The sequence below is a fragment of the Alnus glutinosa genome, chromosome 12, assembly GCF_958979055.1.
Source record: "Alnus glutinosa chromosome 12, dhAlnGlut1.1, whole genome shotgun sequence".
Lineage (NCBI taxonomy): Eukaryota > Viridiplantae > Streptophyta > Magnoliopsida > Fagales > Betulaceae > Alnus > Alnus glutinosa.
Window position 1 is genome coordinate 19,524,444 of NC_084897.1, and position 22,292 is coordinate 19,546,735.

At 36.1% G+C, this 22,292-nt stretch overlaps 4 protein-coding genes across 5 annotated transcripts in view; all 4 read left to right on the top strand.

Moving 5' to 3' along the window:
• Nucleotides 1-426, top strand: part of LOC133851247 (protein HASTY 1) — a 28,683-nt gene extending 28,257 nt beyond the window's left edge. For both annotated transcript variants that reach the window (XM_062287577.1, XM_062287578.1), the window contains one exon: nt 111-426. In XM_062287577.1, coding sequence (XP_062143561.1) covers nt 111-190 — 80 coding nt within the window. In that variant the 3' untranslated portion in view covers nt 191-426. The remainder of the gene's footprint in view (nt 1-110) is intronic.
• Nucleotides 427-3,049: 2,623 nt separating this feature from the next.
• LOC133852280 (uncharacterized) lies at nt 3,050-4,053 on the top strand. Its single transcript, XM_062289008.1, has 2 exons — nt 3,050-3,308; nt 3,408-4,053. Exons 1-2 carry the CDS (start codon nt 3,175-3,177, stop codon nt 3,676-3,678), a joined length of 405 nt encoding a protein of 134 aa, XP_062144992.1. The 5' UTR covers nt 3,050-3,174; the 3' UTR covers nt 3,679-4,053.
• Nucleotides 4,054-7,905: 3,852 nt separating this feature from the next.
• Nucleotides 7,906-9,147, top strand: LOC133852623 (protein HASTY 1-like). The gene is made up of 3 exons (XM_062289392.1): nt 7,906-8,429; nt 8,660-8,954; nt 9,079-9,147. The coding sequence occupies exons 1-3, from the start codon at nt 8,026-8,028 to the stop codon at nt 9,145-9,147; spliced, it is 768 nt and encodes a 255-aa protein (XP_062145376.1). The 5' UTR covers nt 7,906-8,025.
• A 9,345-nt stretch (nt 9,148-18,492) lies between these two features.
• LOC133883022 (uncharacterized) lies at nt 18,493-20,977 on the top strand. The gene is made up of 3 exons (XM_062322199.1): nt 18,493-18,661; nt 20,221-20,304; nt 20,412-20,977. The coding sequence occupies exons 1-3, from the start codon at nt 18,606-18,608 to the stop codon at nt 20,683-20,685; spliced, it is 414 nt and encodes a 137-aa protein (XP_062178183.1). The 5' UTR covers nt 18,493-18,605; the 3' UTR covers nt 20,686-20,977.
• Nucleotides 20,978-22,292: the final 1,315 nt, after the last annotated feature.

Genomic DNA, 22,292 nt, shown 5'->3' on the forward strand with positions numbered 1-22,292 from the left:
CAATTCAGTAGGGTGAAGTGAAGTTTTCCCTTATTATTATTATTATTATTTTATTTTTTAACATGCAATACTATATATATTTGACTAACCTTTTGCACTCCAACTTTCAGTGAGGGCTCGCAATTTGGTAAATGCTCCAGAAACCAGGTCTGATGATGGGGATACTCTTGGGCTGGCAGCCATTTTGTGAAGGGCTGCTATGATCATGGCTGATTTCTTGTACAGAAATGAGTTTTACTTAAAACAGGGACCATCTTGTTTCACAAATATACCGTGGTATATATGAGGCTTCTTTTTCTCGCCAGAGCTCCACAAAAACTTGTGAACCAACTTCACTTCGAATGGAAGATTTTGACCTCTTAGCTTTTGTATAAAAGTTATATTTATTCCTCTTAGGTGTTTTACATCGATATATTCTTTTCTTTATTTATATATATTTTTTTTCCTTTATAATGCAATCAGAATTTGTCCAAATTATCTTATCATGTCTTGAGGGAGATATATATATATATATATAGGCATTCTGAAGTTAATCAAATACTTTCGGCACCTTTTGATCTATTGCCATATGCTTTGTTTATATCAATGGTTATCTTACCCTATGATATTTTTAATGATGCAGTTATAAGTGTTCAACCGGCAAAATTATAGTTTAACACCTTTAAAATTGTGCGTTTTTAAAAATGTATTCTTTTACGTGTAATTTGAAAATACAAATTTTTTTACGTTTTTAAATCGCAGTTTTTTAACATATTTTCAAGCAATATATTTTCTGCAATTTGATTTAAAATCCTATTTTTAGTCTGCAAAATAGCAATACCAAACATACTTGAAGATAAAGAATTCTTCAAGATGAAATGCGAGAGAATACCTTATCCTCCCCAACTATATTACTCTAGTAACTCTACGATCCCAAACCTCAAAGTGGTATTTATGAAGCAATGTTACAACATAAGTAAGATGAAATCGTTTTAATAGATGGCCCAGATGCTCCTAAAATAAGGAATATAAAACAGTCTTTGAGGGGATACATATATAATTCATACTATCATTGAAACAACTTTATGATTGAAGCCTTAATCCTAAACCCTTAAATGAGTTCAAACAGAAAAATTAAAACATTAGGTTGATTGAGTATTCGATTTTTATTCATATCAAATTAGGAGGAGTTTTTTTTGTTTTTTGTTTTTTTTTTTTAGGAAAAAAAAAAACTAAAAGAGAAAAAGAAGAAACCCTTTTGAATTAGATTGGAATTTCTGAAATTAGACTGCCCAGAGAAACAAATTTCTTTGGGCAGCCTAAGAGAGAGGTTTGTTTAGGTTGTTCAAATTTAAGTGAAATTCAAGCAAGTCTAATTTCAGATAATCCTCATAATTTGAACTTGGCCCCGTGGGACAAGATACGACCTCTTATGCCTAACTTTTCATCGTGATTGTCCTAGCGGGTAGGAATTAGCGTCCAGAAAATCATATAATACCAGCCCAACTAAGGTTTTTTTTTGGGGGGGGTTCAGCCTAGACTTTCTTGAGTATACATGATCAATTAATTTCCTATCATTGAGGCCTTGATAAAATCTTATAATTGCACATTGTTGGAAGAATTTGACAGAGAGCATTTATTGGAGCCTGACACGACGGCAACACAAGAAGAAAAACCAAACTTTCTATACTTGCACGTACAGTATAAAAAACATTGTGGTTAATTAAGATTTTAAAAGAATTCCAAGATCCTTTTAAGTGAGCCAGCAAAACAATGCATATATCTTGCTCTGCCTCCCACTAACATTCTATCAACTTTCATATCCATGGATTTTAAAAGGAATAAACTTAGGCTCTAATTTGTTTCGGCGTAAAATATCCGAAAATTATTTTTCAAGATTACTTAGAATATTTCAGTCAGCAAACGGCTCGTCTGAGAACTTGACAGGAGCTGAGATCGATCCCACCTTTTTTGGGAAATATTTCTTCACTCCTAGGACTTTCCTTTAGCGCTTAATAATTTATTGGGAAATGTTCCAAAAGAAATAGGCCGTTTGCAGAAGTTAGGCAACATCACTTAATTGGTCAAACTTCTTTTATCAGAGAACAAATTGGAAGGAAGGAAGCAAGCATAATGATGGATACCCATGGTTGGATTGTGACGGGAATAAGATTTGTGTAACTCCTTTCGGGTATGAGAAACCACAAAAGCTTTTTTTCCTGTAAGAGAGACGACAAGACTCACTAAGCGGGAGAATACCACAATTCACAAATATTTAAATAGATATCGACAAGACTCCTAATTAATCCTAACCCTAATTTACAATTAAATGATCTATTTAATTCTAATGAGATGGAATTATTCCTACCAAATTATTCCATCAAGTTTTGGAAACTGCAAAAGTTTGCAGAAGTTACCCATTTCAATGAATAATCTGAATAGAGCTATGACCAAAATTGTTCTTTTTTCTCAATTACTAGTATTCAACTTAGGGGTGGTCGGTGCCACCCCTAACCACCACGTAGGGGGTGACGTACTGACCACCATATCTGACATAGAATTATGAAAACAGTAATTTTTTCCATCTCATTAATTAGCCTTCATTATGCTTTCTTGAGACCTTACTTACCCTCCAAAAACTCTGCAGTTCCTTTTCAACCAAGTATGAAATATTCCTGTTGAGCTGGGCTCTTTTGCAGAGAATATAGTCTGACTGCAGTTAGCTTTGAGAGTAGTCTATGTATATATACGAGGAGGCATAAGTTACTTTAGGGTAAAAAGAAAAGGATTGATTCTATTTGCAATTGTAAAGCACTGACGTCAAACAGTGTGACCTTGATCGAAATTCCATCCTTCTGTGCCAAGGAAAATGCATGGCATGCGTGCACATTTTACTATGGTTGTGATAAAATAGCCGGGACATTTCAAAGGGAAGGGTCTAGCTTTCACTGGCAGCTTGAGGAAGAGTAGGTGAAAAGTGTTAGATTGATTGGAGGATAGCTACATGCATGCTTCTAGCCTAAGCAATTCTCTCTATAAACCTCCATAAACCATCGGCTTATATAAGTCCGGATCCCCAAAGAGCCAGTAGAAACTTTTGTTATTGCATGTTGGACGTGTATATTTTGCAAGACAAACTCTAAGGTGGCCTGGTGGGAGAGAGAGAGAGAGCACCTTGTTTTGGCAGAGACGGTGATGGCCAGTACTCAAGGCGCAGCGATGCTCTCGGGAGGACCGAGAGAACCGCCCGGACCGGGTGGACGGGGTCAACTTGGTCCCGATGCACCAAGACCTTTCTTCTGGGGTTTTTTTGACAAGATTGGTTCTTGGTATGTAAATTTACCGTCAAATTTTTTTAAGTTTTATAATTGTTTTACTAATCCTTATTTTAATTGATTACATTGATTTGGTTGCTTGCATGGCTGTAGCCTGAACTTCTTATGCTGCTGCCGATTGCTAAAAAATGGCTTTGGAGGTCCATTGAGCCCACCAGAGCCTCCCCGACTACCCGATCCACCTGAATCACCTGGGCCTCCGAGACGACACGTTGGAGTAAAGGAATTGGCAGAACCTCCCTACTGTGAAAGCACACCTGCTTGCGTCGTCGCTGACGCTGGCAGATATGCTACGCCCACGCCCACCCACGACAGTAGCACCCGTGGGGCTAGGCAGATATGCTACGCCCCCCCACGAAAGTAGCACCCGTGCGGCTAGTAAGGGGGCATATTCTTACCCCGAGTACGGACGCCCTAGGCCGGTGGCTGGTTAATTTCTGATAGTTCCCACCATACAGACACTACGTGCTACTGCACGCTATTTAAATTTACATCTATGTATTATGTATAAATAATGACAGCTTAATTAATTTGGAGCAAAAGGAGTAAAGGACTTGGTATTAATCTTGAAAGACATTATTGACCCCTGGTTTTTTGTTTGCCAGTTAAATGTCTCTTTATCGATGGATGTTTGGCATTTGTATGAATTGACTTGATCATAACCGTCGGACCCATCACCCATGGATGTGATGTTATGATCCTATTTATCTAATTCCAATGCATTAATTCTTTAATTTGAGTTTATTGTTGTTTGCAAATTAATATTGGCATTAATTTTACCATGGACGGGCCGGTTTTGGAAAGCCTTTTTTGTGACAATTATGTACGTATATACTATACGTTGTGCATATATATATATATATATATATTGTAGTTTATTATTATTATTTTAAGCAAGAATTTATTAAAGAAAAACAAAAAGAATCCACCGGCAATCCGTCGAAAACAATATGGTACATTGCCTGGATTTGTGAAGTTGACATGCATATTAATTTGTTGAAGTTTAGAAGGTCTAGGTTAATTTGTTGACATTTAAATTAATAGTAGGGACAACTTAGTTAACATTTACGGGCGAATAAATTAAGGATATATTAGGATCCTCTACAATTTCAAATGAATTTTAAATTATCAAATTATGTGAATTTAGACATTTTTTACATCAAACTTTGTGAAAAATGTTACATATTAAAGATATGAAACCATCTTGGGATCCCTTTTAGTTGGCACCTTAAAAACTGGTTTGAACAATCTTGGGGGAAGACAACTCATGGGCCCGTTTGTGCTTTACCTTATGGCACATATGTGTGTTTCATTTACAACAATGGTTGGTTTTATTTGTAACCGTTGCATACTCTATAAGTTCATCATTAATATGTACATTTTTGTTTTTCTAAGCAAGGATTTAGAAGTGAAAGAAAATTACAAATGCCATCATTCATGGGGACACAGAGAAAGCTCAGCAATAATAATGCAATGGGCAATGGCCACCACCTAGATCCAAGAGGGGAGAGAGACAGTCAGGAGTAAGGCTGTAATCGAGTTAAGCCGAACTGAGTATTGAATGTTCAAACTTGGTTCGATTAACTTTTTTCAAACACGAATCGAGTTCGAACTTATCACCAAACTAGATATTTTATTCAATCGTTGTTCCTTTATTTTTCGAACGAACTCGAGCTTGTTCACGAACTACTCAATTAATTTATTTTTTTTTTCTCTCTCTCTCTCTATATATATATATAAAGTAAATGTTGTGATTGTTTAATTTTTTTTTTCTTTTAAAAAAATTACTAATTATTAGTTATTTAATTATGGTTAAGATTTATTATTTGAGTAATTAGAGAAATTAACTCAAATCTTAAATATATAATTTAATCTCAATTTATTTGTTAATTATCTTATAATACACACACACACACACACAAACTTACTCATATACACACAAATGCACTTATATCTATATATAGATTTACAATTACAATAATTCAACTTATATTTATTAAATTTATGAATAACATTTCTTTTTTTATTTTTTATTTTTATTTTTTAAATACTTAACATGTTATCATTCCAACGTTAAAAAATAATATTATAAAAATAATAAAAATGAAGTTATACAATCTTATACGAGCCATCGGACAGTGGGTATGTATGTATGCCTTTGGGTTGGTTTTGAATAACTCAAAGTTGTTCTTTTTAATATATCTTTATACTCTTTCCTTTCCCCCTCTCTTTTTTTGGCCTTTTCATCAAACATGGTTACATTAGAAGATAAAGAAATTGAGAAAAAAGGTATAAAAATAAGTAGAAAAGAGAATGGAAGTTCAACCCAAATGGCATAAATATATTAATTGTTTCAATAGAAACCATGTTCCAATTTAAGGAAAGAAAACAAAGAGTAAACAAGCTGGCAGGTTTGTTTCGAATCAAATTCTAGCTTCAAACTGCCACTACAAAAAATTCAGCAAATCGCCACTTGCAATTCACCACGTGTACGGAGGCTGTACACGTGGCGAACAGTTTGCCACATGTTCGGGGCGTGGTAGATCCGGTTGTAGCGAATTGTACAATTCACCATGTGTATCTGAATACACATGGCCACTGTGCCACATGTATATCAATACTGGCACGTGGCCACATATGGCCATGTGCTAGTATTACACGTGGCTATTTGGCCACGTAAATTAATGCACGTGGCCATACGGACACGTGTATTTATACACGTGGCCATACGGACACGTGTATTTATACACGTGGCCAATTGGACACGTGTATTTACTACAAGTGTCTGTATGGCCGCGTGGATTTAATACACGTAGCCATGTGGACACGTGTAATCACTCCACACGGCCACTTGTTTTGCTTTTACAAATAGCCACGTTGTCATCAAGACTCATGGCTATTTGGCCGCGTGTCTACAGTAACCAGTACTGTAGACACACGGTGAATTGCGGGATTTTTTGTAGTGTGCCACATGATTCCTGGTGTCAGACACAGAGAAAGTAAATTTTTATTTTATCTATTGAATCTACCTATTGTTAATGTAATACAACTATTGAAAATTAACTGCAAGTCTTACATGGCTTGCTCAATCTATCATGGATAACAGTATTTTCATCTCACTGAGGTATAATTAGGCAGTAGAATACGTATGGTGGCAGGGGAGTTCTTACAAATTTGGCAACTGATCGAGTCAACATTGACTTAGATCTGAAGTACGGAAAAATATTTTCTCAAGGTGTTCAGAGCTAGTTTATCAGAGACTATGTATTTGCTAGCTGTCTGATCAACGAGATGAAGATAGAAGTTCCACCAAAAAATTTTAATAAACGAAAGATATGCACGCGTGGGAAATTTGTCTTCGATTTTAATTCTGCTACAGGTTTGGCTGCCGTAGAATCATGAAACAGGGAAGAATGTAGGACTATAAATGAACCGAGCTGTTCATGAATAGCTTGACCTTGGCTCATATAATCTCAACTCAATTCGGTTTATTTAATAAACAAGTCGAACTCGAACAATAATTACTGCTCAAACATTTACAATAGCAAAATACTAACATCATACATGACTAAAATATGTTAGTTTGTACAAATACACTAAAATAATATGGATGTACATATTCATGTGTAATACATATGTATATGTATGTATATAATAACATGATACTGCTATATTAACACACATACACACACATGCAAATGTTGTAGAATGATATATAATAGTAATTTATGTAAATTTTATAGTGTTCACCTGTTCGGCTTAGCAATTTTATGGCGTAGAATTCTTGTTAATTTTTCCCTATAAAAAAAATGGAATCTAATGTGAGCTCTAGCTAAACGAGTCGAGCTCGAACTTGATTGATTTCTATTGAGCCGAGGTCGAACATGTTCCTAAACCTCGATTCAAGCTTGAGCCGAGTTTGAGCCTATGTTTTTCGAGCTGATTTTGAATAGACAGTACCCGGCTCAATTACATCCCTCGAAGAATGTCTAAAAACTTCACATACCCAAGTATTTCTTCATTCATTTAGTGTTGTTTGGTGCAACTTTTAGCGTCATCTCATTAATCAAGTAATAGACATATTTGAAGTCATAAGTGAAGTATTCATGAACATTTTTGAATGGCTTCTCATTAGCTGCACTCAGTTGAGGCAGTGTTGGCTGTGTTACCATAAGTTATAAACTTTGGAACAGTACGTCTTTACAACTATTATGTTACAAATTTCTTGCTTAAATAACTACTGAATATTTATGTTAGTGATTGGCAGAGTTAATAAATCTATTGCTTTTCTAATTAAATTTAATTTTTCTATTCAAAAATATGTGTTGGTTTCATTTAGTGTTCCTCGATCTCTTCTTGACTGCATGTGGAATTTTGCACTAGCTTTTTTTTCTTTTTCTTTTTTTATGGATCAAAGTTTTACTCCCCACAACGCCCCCCCCCCCCCCCCCCCACAAAAAAAAAAAAAAAAATCTCTCTGTGCTTGGCAACTGCTAGGGTAAGTGCAATCTTAAACTTAAATGACATATTATGAATGTCATGTACTATTTGTTATTCTAGTTGATGCGAACTATTTCCTTTTTGGTACTGATGTGTCTTTTATTATCTTAGGTACAATGTATTAGGCTTGTCAACAACCATTGGGGATTCATTTTTCAAAGGTTTGGATATACATTCTTTTGCACTAGCCTTAGTGGAGAATATACAGTCGATGGAGTTCAGGCATACAAGGCAGCTTGTTCATTCAGTTTTGATTCCTTTGGTTAAATATTGCCCTTCTGATATGTGGGACATCTGGCTGGAAAAACTTCTGCATCCATTATTTCTCTACTCTCAGCAGGCTCTCAGCTGCTCATGGTCCAGTCTTCTGCATGAAGGTAGAGCAAAGGTTCCAGACATCCATGGAATAGTTGCTGGGTCAGACTTAAAAGTGGAAGTAATGGAAGAAAAGCTACTTCGAGATCTAACTCGGGAAATATGTTTACTCCTCTCCGCTATAGCTTGGCCACCGCTAAATACCGGTCTTCCTTCTTTAGAACAGTCTGGGCATATTATCCGTGTGGATATGTCTTCTCTTAAAGATTTGGATGCATTTGCATCAAGCTCTATGGTTGGGTATGTGGATGTGCATTATTTTCTAGAGCTTTGTCTCTCGTTTTCTGTGATTCCTTTTACATCCTTATGATTTCTGCTTTGGTCCGTAAGTTTGATTTTGTTTGTGGAATTATCTTGATTTTATTTATTTATTTATTTATTATTATTATTATTATTATTTATCTAATGGTAAAACAATCTTTACTCCAACAAACTCTAATTTTGTCTAAAAATTTGTTATTCATTTGCAGTTTTCTTTTGATGCGCAAAGGTCTAGCCCTTCCTGCCTTGCGGATATGTTTAGAAACTTTCACATGGACAGATGGTGAAGCCGTGACAAAAGTTTCTTCCTTTTGTGCTGCCGTGGTTGTCCTATCTGTAACAACGAATAACGTGGAACTTCGAGAATTTGTTTCTAGAGATCTATTTTCTGCAATTATCCAAGCGTTGGCCCTCGAGTCAAATGCTATTACCAGTGCGGATCTGGTTGCTCTCTGTCGTGAAATATTTGTTTTTCTCTGTGATAGAGATCCAGCTCCCAGGCAGGTTAGATGTGATACCTACATTTTGTTTTAAAGTCTTGGCGTACGACATTTACGAGTGAGTATACTTTGATTAAAGGAGTATCTAAGAAGTCATTAATGGGAGGATGTATTGAGTTCTTCCCTAGGTTTTGCTCTCACTCCCTTGCATCAAACCCCATGATTTGGTTGCCTTTGAGGCTTTGAAGAAGCTTTGATGAAGACATCTAGTCCTAAGGAACAAAATCAGCATATGAAGAGCTTGCTCTTATTATATAGCTACTGGAAACAAGTTAAAAGCACTCGCTGCTCAGAAAAGTGTAAATGTTATTACAAATGTTTCATGTAAGCGTTCTGACTTTGTTATTATCTTTTTGCATATTGTTTCTTTTTCACATGTTAAAGAGCATTTTGGCTTCTGAGTGATTCTTAAGCAGTTAAGCTGCTGTAATTATGCTGTAGAATCTGCGCTATTCTTGATGATTGCTTTTGTATATATTAGACTTGAGTTCCTTATTATTATTAGGGCTAATTTCACTTAATCCTCATGAATTTTTCCAAATTTTCCAATGCTCCCCCTAAAGTTCAATTTCTCTTAATTTAATGTATTCATTTTTTAATTATATATTTATAATGTCACCCATCCGTTCTAATTGAGAGATGTCAAAATTTGAGTAGGGTCAAGTGAAGTTTTGCCTTATTATTATTAGTTTATTTTTTAACATGCAATAGTATATATATTTGACAAACCTTTTGCACTCCAACTTCCAGTGAGGGCTCGCAATTTGGTAAATGCTCCAGAAACCAGGTCTGACGATGGGGATACTCTTGGGTTGGCAGCCATTTTGTGAAGGGTTGCTATTATCATGGCTGATTTCTTGTACAGAAATGAGTTTTACTTAAAACAGGGACTCTCTTGTTTCACAAATATACCGCGGTATGCGGCTTCTTTTTTCTCGCCCAGAGCTCCACACAAACTTGTAAACCACCTTCATCCTCGACACTCCTTCGAATGGAAGATTTTGACCTCTTTGTTTTGTATAAAAGTTTCAGGGCATTTCATTATCTGTTCCTCTTATGTGTTTTACATTGATATATTCTTTTCTTTATTTCTATATTTTTTTTCTTTATAATGTAATCAGAAATTGTCAAAATTATCTATACCATGTCTTAAGGGATATATATATATATATATATATATATATATATATTTTTGGATGAATAAGAGCTTTATAGACCAAACAAAAACACCAACACACCAGCAAGCTGGACAACTATCCACCCAAAAGGGCTGACAACCAAAAGAAAAATACAATCAACGGCCCTTACACAAACATTTCTCAACAACAACACAGAAACAACACCAGAAATAAAATCAATCCATCAACAAGTTATGCAGATTCCAATATCTACGATACTGCCCCTTCCCCATAAGCCTTGACCTAATTTCCCATTTGATCCTTGCAATAAGACCTTCCTCTGAACACACCACATTACCATGAATCAAATTATTACGTTGAATCCAAATATGATAAACAACAGCCCCCAGACTCAATTTGTAGAGCCTAGTTTTAAGGCTAGTTTTAAGGCTTTTACCTTTCAACTGCATCATACACCACATAGCTACATCATCCCAATCCACAACTGGAAAAGGTTCCAAGCAAATTTGCATTACATTCCTCCAAATCCGGCGGCTGAAGCTACACTTGAAGAACAAATGATCACGACACTCAATACATGCTCTACAGAATGGACATAAGATGTCACCCTCATAACCCCAAATGCACATTTTTTCCTTAGTAATCAAAGCATCTCTAAACACCAACCAAAGCAAAAAAGAATGCCTAGGAATAGCCATAGGAAACCACACTAGCCTCCTCCACTCAACAACGGTTTCCTTCTTCCTCAGAGTATCCCACGTTTCTGCACAATTATAAACCCCATTTTTAGCTTTCGAAATAACCTGGTCGTCTTACCCAATTGTCACTAGTGAAAGCTGACTTTGACTATGGACCAGCAGATCAGATCGAGCATAAGGCCAATGCCACTCCCCCCTCTTGATGATGGAAGAAAGTTTAGCATCAATACAACTACTAGCATCATAAACAGGACGAAAACCATATCTGTCCATTAAGTAGCCATCAGGATGCCAACAGTCCAACCACAAGAAAATCCGAGTACCATCACCTACCTTGAATCTTAAAAACTCCTGAGCAATATCTCTTAGCTTAAGAAGTTGCTTCCAGCTCCAAGAACAAGATTTAGGGCCGGGATAGAAATCTCCCAAAAACTTCTACCCTTTAACCAATTCTTATCCACCCATGCAACTCATAAAGATCCAGCCTGTGCAAAAAGACTCCAGATGTGCTTCAACATGGCTGCCTGAAGTTAATCAAATACTTTCAGCACCTTTTGATCTATTGCCATATGCTTTGTTTATATCAATGGTTATCTCATCTTATCATATTTTTAAAAATAGAGTTAAGTGTTTGATAAAATTACAGTTTAACCTTTAAAGTTGTGCATTTTTAAAAATTTATTCTTTTACCTGCTATTTAAAAATACGATTTTTTTCTATGTTTTTAAATCGTATTTTTTTTTTTTTAAATGCACATTCAAACGATACAATTTTTGAAATTGGACTGCCCAAATTTCTTTGGGAATTTCAGAGAATCCTCAATCTTTGCACTTGATCCCATGGAACAAGATACGACCTCTTATGCCTAACTTTTCATTGTGATTGACCTAATGGGTACGAATTAGCGTCTCGAAAATCATATAATACCAACCCAACTAAAGGTTTTTTTTTTTTTTTTTTTTTTTTTTTTTTTTTTTTTTTCTTGAGTATACATAATCAATTTCTTATCATTGAAGCTTGATAAAATCTTATAATTGCACATTGTTGGAAGAATTTGACACAGGGCATTGGAGCCTGACACGACGGCTACACAAGAAGAAAAACCAAACTTTCTATACTTGCACGGTATAAAAAGCATTGTGGTTGATTAAGATTTTAAAAGAATTCCAAGAACCTTTTAAGTGAGCCAGCAAAACAATGCATATATCTTGCTCTGCCTCCCACCAACATTCTATCAACTTTCAGATCCATGGATTTTGAAAGGAATAAACTTAGGCTCTAATTTGTTTCAGCGTAAAAATATCATAAAATTATTTTTCAAGATAACTTAGAATATTTCCTTCAGCAAACGGCTTATATGAGAACTTGGCAGGAGGTGGGATCGATCCCACCATTTTTGGGAAATATTTCTTCACTCCTAGGACTTTCCTTTAGTGCTTAATAATTTCAAGAGAAATGTTCCAAAAGAAATAGGCCGTTTGCAAAAGTTATAGGCAACCTCACTCAATCGGTCAAACTTCTTTTATCATAGAACAAATTGGAAGGAAGCTTAATGATAGATAACAGAAATTGAAGAGACAGTTTAGGAAGAACAAACTCAGAGAAATTGGCAGAAGATAATTCTGTAACTTGTATTAAGAATAATCAAGTATCTCGTTTTTATACAACTTGTTAGACAAGACAAGCAACTCTGTATCTAACTTGGAAGGTTAAGTCTACTACATTGATTAACTCTAACTAACTATTAACTATCTAGAGTTAATATAAACATGAGCTGTCATACAATAGAACACGTGCTGTTATTCAATGACACCATGGACAATGTCTTGCGTGTTGCTGCATTCTAGCTTGGGCTGCTTGACATGTGGTTTGCTGCATGTGTCTTTCTGCTGCTTGACAGTAGATTGATACTCCCCCTCAAGATGAAATATATCTAATATATTCATCTTGGACAGTAAAGAATGAAAAAGAACACAGCCAAGTGGTTTAGTAAAAAGATCGGCCAATTGTAAATGAGACTTGACATGAAGAGTGTGAATAAGACCAAGTTGAATCTTTTCACGAATTAAATGGCAGTCAAGCTCAATATGTTTTGTCCTCTCATGATAAACCGGGTTTGCAGCAATGTGTAAGGAAACTTTGCTATCACAAAAGAGAAGAGCAGGTTGTTGATGTAAAATGTGAAAATCTTTGAGAAGAGAAAACAACCACATCAACTCACAGCATGTAGAAGCCATGGACCTATATTCGGATTCAGCAGAGGACCGGAAAACTGTCTGTTGCTTCTTGGACTTCCAAGAGATTAAAGAATCTCCTAGAAAAACACAATAACCAGTAACAGATCTACGTGTATCCAAACATCCTGCCCAATCAGCATCACAAAATGCTTTGAGGTGAAAATCCGAATGAGAAGGAAAGAAAAGGCCTTGTCCATGAGCTTGTTTGATGCATCTCAACAATCTGTGAGCAGTATCTAAATGAGATTGCCAAGGCTGCTGCATAAATTGAATGAGATGTTGCACTGCGAATGCTAAATTTGGACGAATAAGGGTGAGATAGATTAACCTGCCTACAAGGCGTCTATAGCTAGATAGATCAAGTAAGAGTTCACCACTGCTGCTTGACAGTTTGAGATTTTGATCCATAGGAAACCTGGCGGGTTTACAAGCTAACAACCCAGCATCTTCAAGAATCTCAAGAGCATGCTTGCGTTGACAAAGGGAAAGGCCCTTATCCGACCGAGCCACTTCCAATCCTAGAAAGTATTTGAGAGGACCCAAGTCCTTAAGTTTGAATTGCTGATTAAGAAAAACAATCAAGGCAGAGATAACAGTAGGATCATTACTTGCAAGGATAATGTCATCAACATAAACTAAAAGAGCAATGAAAGAAGATCCTTGAGTGCGTGTAAAAAGAGAATAATCTGATTTTGATTGAGTGAAGCCATGAGCAAGCAATGTGCTGGAAAATTTGGAAAACCACTGCCGAGAGGCCTGCTTCAATCCATATAAAGACTTCACCAACTTACACACTTGAGACTCCCCCTTTGTAACAAAACCCAGAGGTGGTGTCATATAGACTTCTTCATCCAATTCTCCATGTAAAAATGCATTGTTGACGTCTAATTGATTAAAAGACCAATTCTTGGCAGCATCAATAACCAATAAACACCGAACAGTAGTGAGTTTGGCTACTGGTGAAAATGTTTCATGATAGTTCAATCCTTCGGACTGAGTGTAGCCTTTAGCCACAAGTCGAGTTTTGTAATGCTCTACACTGCCATCTGCCTTCAGCTTCACCTTATAAACCCACTTGCACCCAATGGCCTTTTTGCCGTGTGGAAGAGGAGTTAAAAGCCAAGTATTATTCTGTTGTAAGGCAGAAATCTTTGCATTCATTGCCTCACGCCAGTGTGGAAATTTGATGGCTTGATGGAAAAACTTAGGTTCATAATGGGAAGTGACAGATAAACTAAAAGTCTTATGAGAAGAAGATAAACGATCATAAGAAAGAACAGAGGACAAACAATGAGGAATACCTGTACCATCAGTAGCTTTGGCCATTGGAGAGGATTTGGATGGACTTGGAAGAGAAGCTAATTGACAATGATATTGCTGCAAGTACCGAGAAGCAATTTTTGGATGAGTAGATTGTCTAAGAGGTAAAGAGACATGCTGAGGAGAATTATGGGGGACTAAAGAAACAGGAGAAGAAGAAGAAGAATGATTAGAAGGAATAGAAGAGGTAGGAGGAAAAACAGGATCAGATGAGGGAATGGGAACATCATCACAAGGAGTGATAAAAGAAGGAATAGAAGGAGATGAAGTAGTATTATCATCTAAGAAAGATGGAGAGGATAAAAAGACTCCTTGTGAATCAGTATGCAGCAGATTAGATGCATAGGGAAAGATATGTTCATGAAAAACAACATGGCGTGAAACAAAAACAGATTTGGTGGTGAGATTGAAAAGTTTATATCCTTTGGTGCCATTTGGATATCCAATGAAAACAGATGGAATGGATCTAGAATCAAATTTGCTTCTATCACGAGTAAGTGTAGAAGCAAATGCTAAACAACCAAAAACACGAAAGTGAGAGTATGTGGGAGGAGTGGAATACAAAAGTTCAAAATGTGACTTATTTGACAAAAGAGGAGAAGGAATTCTGTTGATGAGATGAGTGGCGGTTAAGACACAATTAACCCAAAATCTGAATGGCAAATGAGCTTGAAATCTCAAGGCTCAGGCTACATTTAGGAGATGTTGGTGTTTCCTTTCTACAACAGAATTTGTTGAGGAGTCTCTACACGACTAAGTTGATGTAAAGTTCCTTGTTGAGAAAAGAAATCATCCATACAAAATTCAACCGCATTATCCGAACGTAAAGTTTTAATTTTGAGGTTAAATTGAGTAGCAACCATGGTAAAGAAAGATTAAACAATAGATCGAGTTTGAGATTTGCTATGCATAAGATAGATCCATGTATATCTACTAAAATCATCAACAATGGTCAAAAAGAAACGTGAGCCATTTATTGATTGAATGGAAAAAGGACCCCAAATGTTAACACGTACAAGATCAAAAGAGCATTGGGAGATAGTATTGCTAACAGGAAAAGGTAAACGATGCTGTTTGGCCAGTGGACAAACATTACAAACTTTATTAGAATCAACAGAAATGGAAGGAACTAAACTATGCAACAAGCTTAGACTAGAGTGAGATAAATGTCCTAATCTATAATTCCATAGATCAGAAGATGGATCCTTAAGAGAAGCAGTAAGAACCCGGGAGTTATCAGCAAATGGCTTAGGTGCTTGCAGCAAGTAAAATAAACCTCCTTTTTCTTCACCCACTCCAATCGTTTTCCAATTGGCCAAATTCTGTATGAAACAATGGTTAGCAATGAAAATAAGACAACAAGTAAGATATTTGATTAACTTGCTTGCTGAAATGAGATTGAAGGAAAATGAAGGAACACAAAGTACATTGGTTAAAACAAGATGATCTGAAATTCTTATGGTACCAATGCGAGTAACTTGGACAAGATCACCATTAGGTAAAGTGACGGATGTGGAAACAATGGCTATAATGGTTGTAAAAAATGAAATGCTATTGACCATATGGTCAGTAGCTCCCGTGTCAATAATCCAAGGAGAATCCTTTGGATTATGAGGAAAATTGGAGGTATTAAATCGAGAATGGAAAACAGAATGATGTGAGTGTAAAACTGAATGGAATGAGAAGTTACCTGTCATGTTGGAAAAGAGATGGTCTGAATTGGTAGGTAGCATACCTACTTGATTGGCGGAAGCATGATGAGAATTAGCTTGAGGTTTGATCAAAGCCAGAAGTTGATAGCATTGTTCTGCAGTAAAAGGCACTTGAGGCAACAGTTGTGGGGTAGAATTATCAAAATTCTCCTCTTGAGAAAGTGCAATAGAGTGAGCACTTGGTTTATTGAATCCAGAAGAAGAGGACTTCTTTGTAAATTGGAAACCAGGAGGATACCAGTGCAATCGATAACACTTGTCTACCGTGTGTCCAGGAACATTACAATGAGAACAAATCGGTTTTTCTTTCCGATTTTATGATTTGACAAATCGATTCTACTGCACAGGCACTGCTTTGGTCATCAAAGCTGTTGTATCGTGAGTTAAAGAACCAAGAAAAACCTCTCGTTGGCTCTCTTCTTGAACAATCAAGGAGAATACCTTGTTAATCGAAGGCAGGGGGTCTATCAATTGGATTTGGCCTCTGATATTTGAGAAAGAGTCATTGAGACCCATCAAGAATTGAAAAATGTATTCTTGATTGTAGTTGGCAACTACAGAACTTAAAGCTCCACAAGAACATGAGGGGGAACATGTACAGGTCGGAATCGCGGCCTGTAATTACTTAACTCATCCCAAAGAGATTTGAGGCGAGTAAAATAGGCACTTACAGAGAGATTTTCTTGAGAAAGTGCTGAAATTGATTTCTGCAACTGAAACAATCTTGGTCCAATCTTTTTGAAAAATCGCTCCTTCAAATCCATCCACATCTCTGAACAAGTATTGATGTAGATAACACTTGCAGCGATCTCCTTTGAAAGAGAATTCAAGATCCATGAAAGTATCATGTCATTACACCGAGTCCAAGCCTCTGCTCCGTCTGGATCAATCGGCTTGACGAGAGTTCCATCAACGAACTTGAGTTTATTTTTGGCCCTCAACGCCATGGTCATAGACCTGCTCCAGGTGTTATAGTTATCACCAATCAATGGTTGAGAAACTAGAACAGTTCCAGGGCTATCTCCATTGTGGAGAAAGAAAGGATTCGAGAAATTGTCGAGATTTGAGGAAGACGATGAAGAATTGTGCATAACTGTCGCCATAGATCAGAAATGCTCTGATATCATAACAGAAATTGAAGAGACAGTTTAGGAAGAACAAACTCAGAGAAATTGGCAGAAGATAATTCTGTAACTTGTATTAAGAATAATCAAGTATCTCGTTTTTATACAACTTGTAAGACAAGACAAGCAACTCTGTATCTAACTTGGAAGGTTAAGTCTACTACATTGATTAACTCTAACTAACTATTAACTATCTAGAGTTAATATAAACATGAGCTGTCATACAATAGAACACGTGCTGTTATTCAATGACACCATGGACAATGTCTTGCGTGTTGCTGCATTCTAGCTTGGGCTGCTTGACATGTGGTTTGCTGCATGTGTCTTTCTGCTGCTTGACAGTAGATTGATAATAGATACCTCTGGTTGGATTGTGATGGGAATGAGATTCGAGTAAGAGAAACCACAAAAACTTTTTTTTCGGTAGGAGAGACCAGAAGACTCATTAAGGTGGGAGAATACCACAATTCACAAATATTTTCACTGATTCTCATTAATCAGACAACCGGTCTTTAAATAGATACCAACAAGATTCCTAATTAATCCTAACCCTAATTTAAAATGATCTATTTCTAATGAGATGGAATTATTGGCGGATCCTATCAAATTCCATCAAGTTTTGGAAACTGCAAAAGTTTGCAGAAGTTACACATTTGAATGAATAATCTGAGTAGAGCTATGACCAAAATTGTTCTTTCTTCCCAATTACTAGTATTCAACTTAGGGGCGGCCGGTGCCACCCGTAACCACCGCGTAGGGAGTGACACTGACCACCATATCTGACATAGAATTATGAAAACAGTAATTTTTTCCATCTCATTAAATAGCCTTCATTATGCTTTCTTGAGACCTTACTTACCCTCCAAAAATTCTGCAGTTCCTTTTCAACCAAGTATGAAATATTCCTGTTGAGCTGGGCTCTTTTGCAGAAAATATAGTCCGACTGCAGTTAGCTTTGAGAGTAGTCTATGTATATATACGAGGAGGCATAAGTTACTTTAGGGTAAAAAGAAAAGGATCGATTCTATTTGCAATTGTAAAGCACTGACGTCTAACGGTGTGACCTTGATCGAAATTCCATCCTTCTGTACCAAGGAAAATGCATGGCATGCGTGCACATTTTACTATGGTTGTGATAAAATGGCCGGGACATTTCAAAGGGAAGGGTCTAGCTTTCACTGGCAGCTTGAGGAAGAGTAGGTGAAAAGTGTTAGATTGATTGGAGGATATCTAAATGCATGCTTCTAGCCTAAGCAATTCTCTCTATAAACCTCCATAAACCCTCAGCTTATATAAGTCCGGATCCCCAAAGAGCCAGTAGAAACTTTTGTTATTGCATGTTGGACGTGTATATTTTGCAATACAAACTCTAAGGTGGCCTGGTGGGAGAGAGAGAGAGAGCACCTTGTTTTGGCAGAGACGGTGATGGCGGGCGCCACTAGTACTGGATGGAGAGAGCCAGCTAGCCCAGTGATGCTCTCGGGAGGACCAGAGACGGAGGAAAGGGGGGGCCGGTAGGGGCCATGGCCCCCCCCCAAATTTTTGAAATTTGTTTTTTTAAAAGGTTTTAAAAAAAATCTTAAAAAAAAAATTATTTTCAGCCCATTGCCCCTTCTCAATAAATACCAATAAACAATTTGGCCCTATTCACTAAAATAATTTGGCCTCACCCAACTAATTTTTTTTGCATTACCCAATTAAACATAAAAGCCCAAACAAAAATTCCTCTACTACAATCCAGAAGCAAAAAAAAATTAGAGAACAATTTGAACAAAAATTGAAAACAATCGACCTCTCGGTCCTGACTCCTCTCTTAACCTCCTCCGTCACTGGACTGTGATTCCCACCTGCAGTCGGCTAGTAGTCGTAGGCAGATTGCTTCCACTTCGTTTTATCTCAATTGGTGACGGGGGCGGCATATTGGACCGATCTCTCGCCTCAGCTTTGTAAGTTCTCAAAACCCTAACTTCAATGTATTTTTTTTTTTCATTTTTTCTGGAATTCTGGTCATTATAAGCCATAACTCATAAGTTGAACTGAAGAAGAAAACATGAGAACTGAGAAGATTAGTCAAGGTAATGGCAATTTGGATTTGGGTTTGAGAGTGGCCGAGTGGGATTGGAACTTTGGGAACCTGGGATAAAAAAACAAGGGAAGAGAATTAAAGAAAAAAAAAGAAAAAAGAAGGAAGACCATGAGAACTGAGAAGATAATGGCGGAAATTTGGAGGAAGAAGATAGGAAATTTGGAAGAACTGGAAAAAGGAAGTCTTCGGAGTGTGGTCCGTGGAAGAGTCTAGAGAGTAAGTCAGTCAGAGACAAGACTTAAGAGAAAAGAGGAGAAAAAAAATAAAGTGATTAAAACAACTACTAATAAAAATAAAGTCTAGATCGAAGACTCAGGAAGAGTCCATGTCCTGCAGTCGCGGTGTACTGGTGTCCATCACCACTAGGTACTAGGCATTAGGCACTAACTTGTCACTCCTGATTCGTGAAATGTGAATTTAGAATAAGAGTAATCACTAGTCATTTGTTCGGACTTTGCCCACTCGCTATTAATTGTTTAGTTTTTATTTTATAGAATTATAAAATTTTAATTTTATAAATTATTGATTTAATTTGATTTTTACGGTACAAAACAATAATTACTTCGCAATACAATAAAACCACTCAAGACAAGTCACTTTTTTATGTTAATTTTCTAAGGTCAATTCCTAATATAAATGGTTTTGTAATTTGAATATTATGATTATTAAATATTGAGAATATTAGTTATTATAGTTTATAATTAAGTCTAAACAATTAATTTGAGAATTTGACACGTGAAAGCTTTTATATTCTGTTGTTCTTTTATGTGAATTTGTTAATTTCTGACTTACAAATATTTTTTCTTATTTTTTTAAAGACTTCAATATAGGCATGTAAATTTATTTATAGATAATAGAAAAGCCAAATATAATACTTGACTTTTTTTTTTTTTACAAAAAAAAAGCACAAAATGCTTTGGCCCCTGCTTAAAACATTCCCTGGCTCCGTCCCTGGGGAGGACCGAGAGAACCGGATCCACCTGATCCTGATGCACCAAGACCTTTCTTCCGGGGTTTTTTTGACAAGATTGGTTCTTGGTATGTAAATTTACCATCAAATTTTTGTAAGTTTTATAATTATTTTACTAATCCTTATTTTAATTGATTACATTGATTTGGTTGTTTGCATGCATGGCTGTACGTAGCCTGAACTTCTTATGCTGCTGCTGGTTGCTAAAAAATTGCTTTGGAGGTCCACTGGGCCCACCTGAGGCTCCCCGACGACCCGATCCACCTGGGCCTCCGGGACGACACGATGGAGTAAAGGAATTGGCAAGACCTCCACACTGTCAAAGAACACCTGCTTGCACCGCCAGCACTGAGGCTGGCGGATATGCTATGCCCACCCACGATAGTAGCACCCATGCCGTTCACCCAGAGGCATATTCTTACCGCGAGTACGTACGAACATTACCCTAAGTGGGGGGCTGGTTAATTTCTGATAGTTCCCACCATACAGAGTTACAGACACTGCACGCTATTTAAATTTACATCTATATGTATTATGTAAAAATAATTAATGACAGCTTAATTTGGAGCAAAAGGACGGGCCGGTTTTGGAAAGCCTTTTTGTGACAATTATGTACGTACGTACGTATATACTATACGTTGTGCATATATATTGTAGTTTATCATTATTATTTGTAGTAAGATTAATTTATTAAAGAAAAACAAAAAGAATCCACCGGCAATCCGTCGAAAACAATACGGTACATTGCCTGGATTTGTGAAGTTGACATGCATATTAATTTGTTGAAGTTTAGAAGGTCTAGGTTAATTTGTTGACATTTAAATTAATAATAGGGACATACAACTTAGTTAACATTTACGGACGAGTAAATTAAGGATATATTAGGATCCTCGATCTACAATTTCAAATAAATTTTAAATTATCAAATTATGTAAATTTAAGCATTTTTTTACATCAAATTACGTGAAAAATGTTATATATTAAAGATATGACATCATCTTGGGATCCCTTTTAGTTGGCACCTTAAAATCTGGTTTGAACAATGTTGGGGAAGGCAACCTATGGGCCGGTTTGTGCTTTACCTTATGGCACATATATGTGTTTCATTTACAACAATGGTTGGTTTTATTTGTAACAGTTGCATACTCTATAAGTTCATCGTTAATATGTACATTTTTATTTTTCTACGCAAGGATTTAGAAGTGAAAAAAAATTACAAATGCCATCATTCATGGGGACACAGAGAAAGCTTAGCAATAATAATGCAATGGGCCATGACCACCACCCAGATCCAAGAGGGGAGAGAGACAATCAGGAGTAAGGTTGTAATTGAGCTAAGCCGAGCTGAGTATTAAATGTTCAAACTCGGTTCGATTAACTTTTTTCAAATACGAGTCGAGTTCGAGCTTATCACCAAACTAAATAATTTATTCAAACGTTGTTCCTTTATTTTTCGAACGAATTCGAGCTTATTCACGAACTACTCAATTAATTTATTCATTCTATATATATGTATAAAGTAAATGTTGTGATTGTTTAATGTTTTTTTTTTTTAAAATAAAAAATAAAAATACTAATTATTAGTTATTTAATTATGGTTAAGATTTATTGTTTGAGTAATTAGAGAAATTAACTCAAATCTTAAATAAATTAATCTCAATTTATATGTTAATTATCTTATAATACACACACACATATACATATACACACAAATGCACTTATATCTATATATAGATTCACAATTACAATAATTCAACTTATATTTATTAAATTTATGAATAACATTTTTTTTTTTTTAAATACTTAATATGTTTTCATTCCAACGTTAAAAAATAATATTATAAAAATAATAAAAATGAAGTTATACAAGTTTATACGAGTCGAGCCTAAATTTATATGAGCTTGAATTTTTTGTTTAAGCTCTATTCGTTTAATAAATGAATTAATCCCGAGTCAAGCTAAATCAAGTCGAGCACGAGTATGTTTATGAGTAGTTTTGCACGCTTACAACCCTAATCGGGAGGGTTTTTTGGAAGCAAATCTCGAGCCTAGTCCA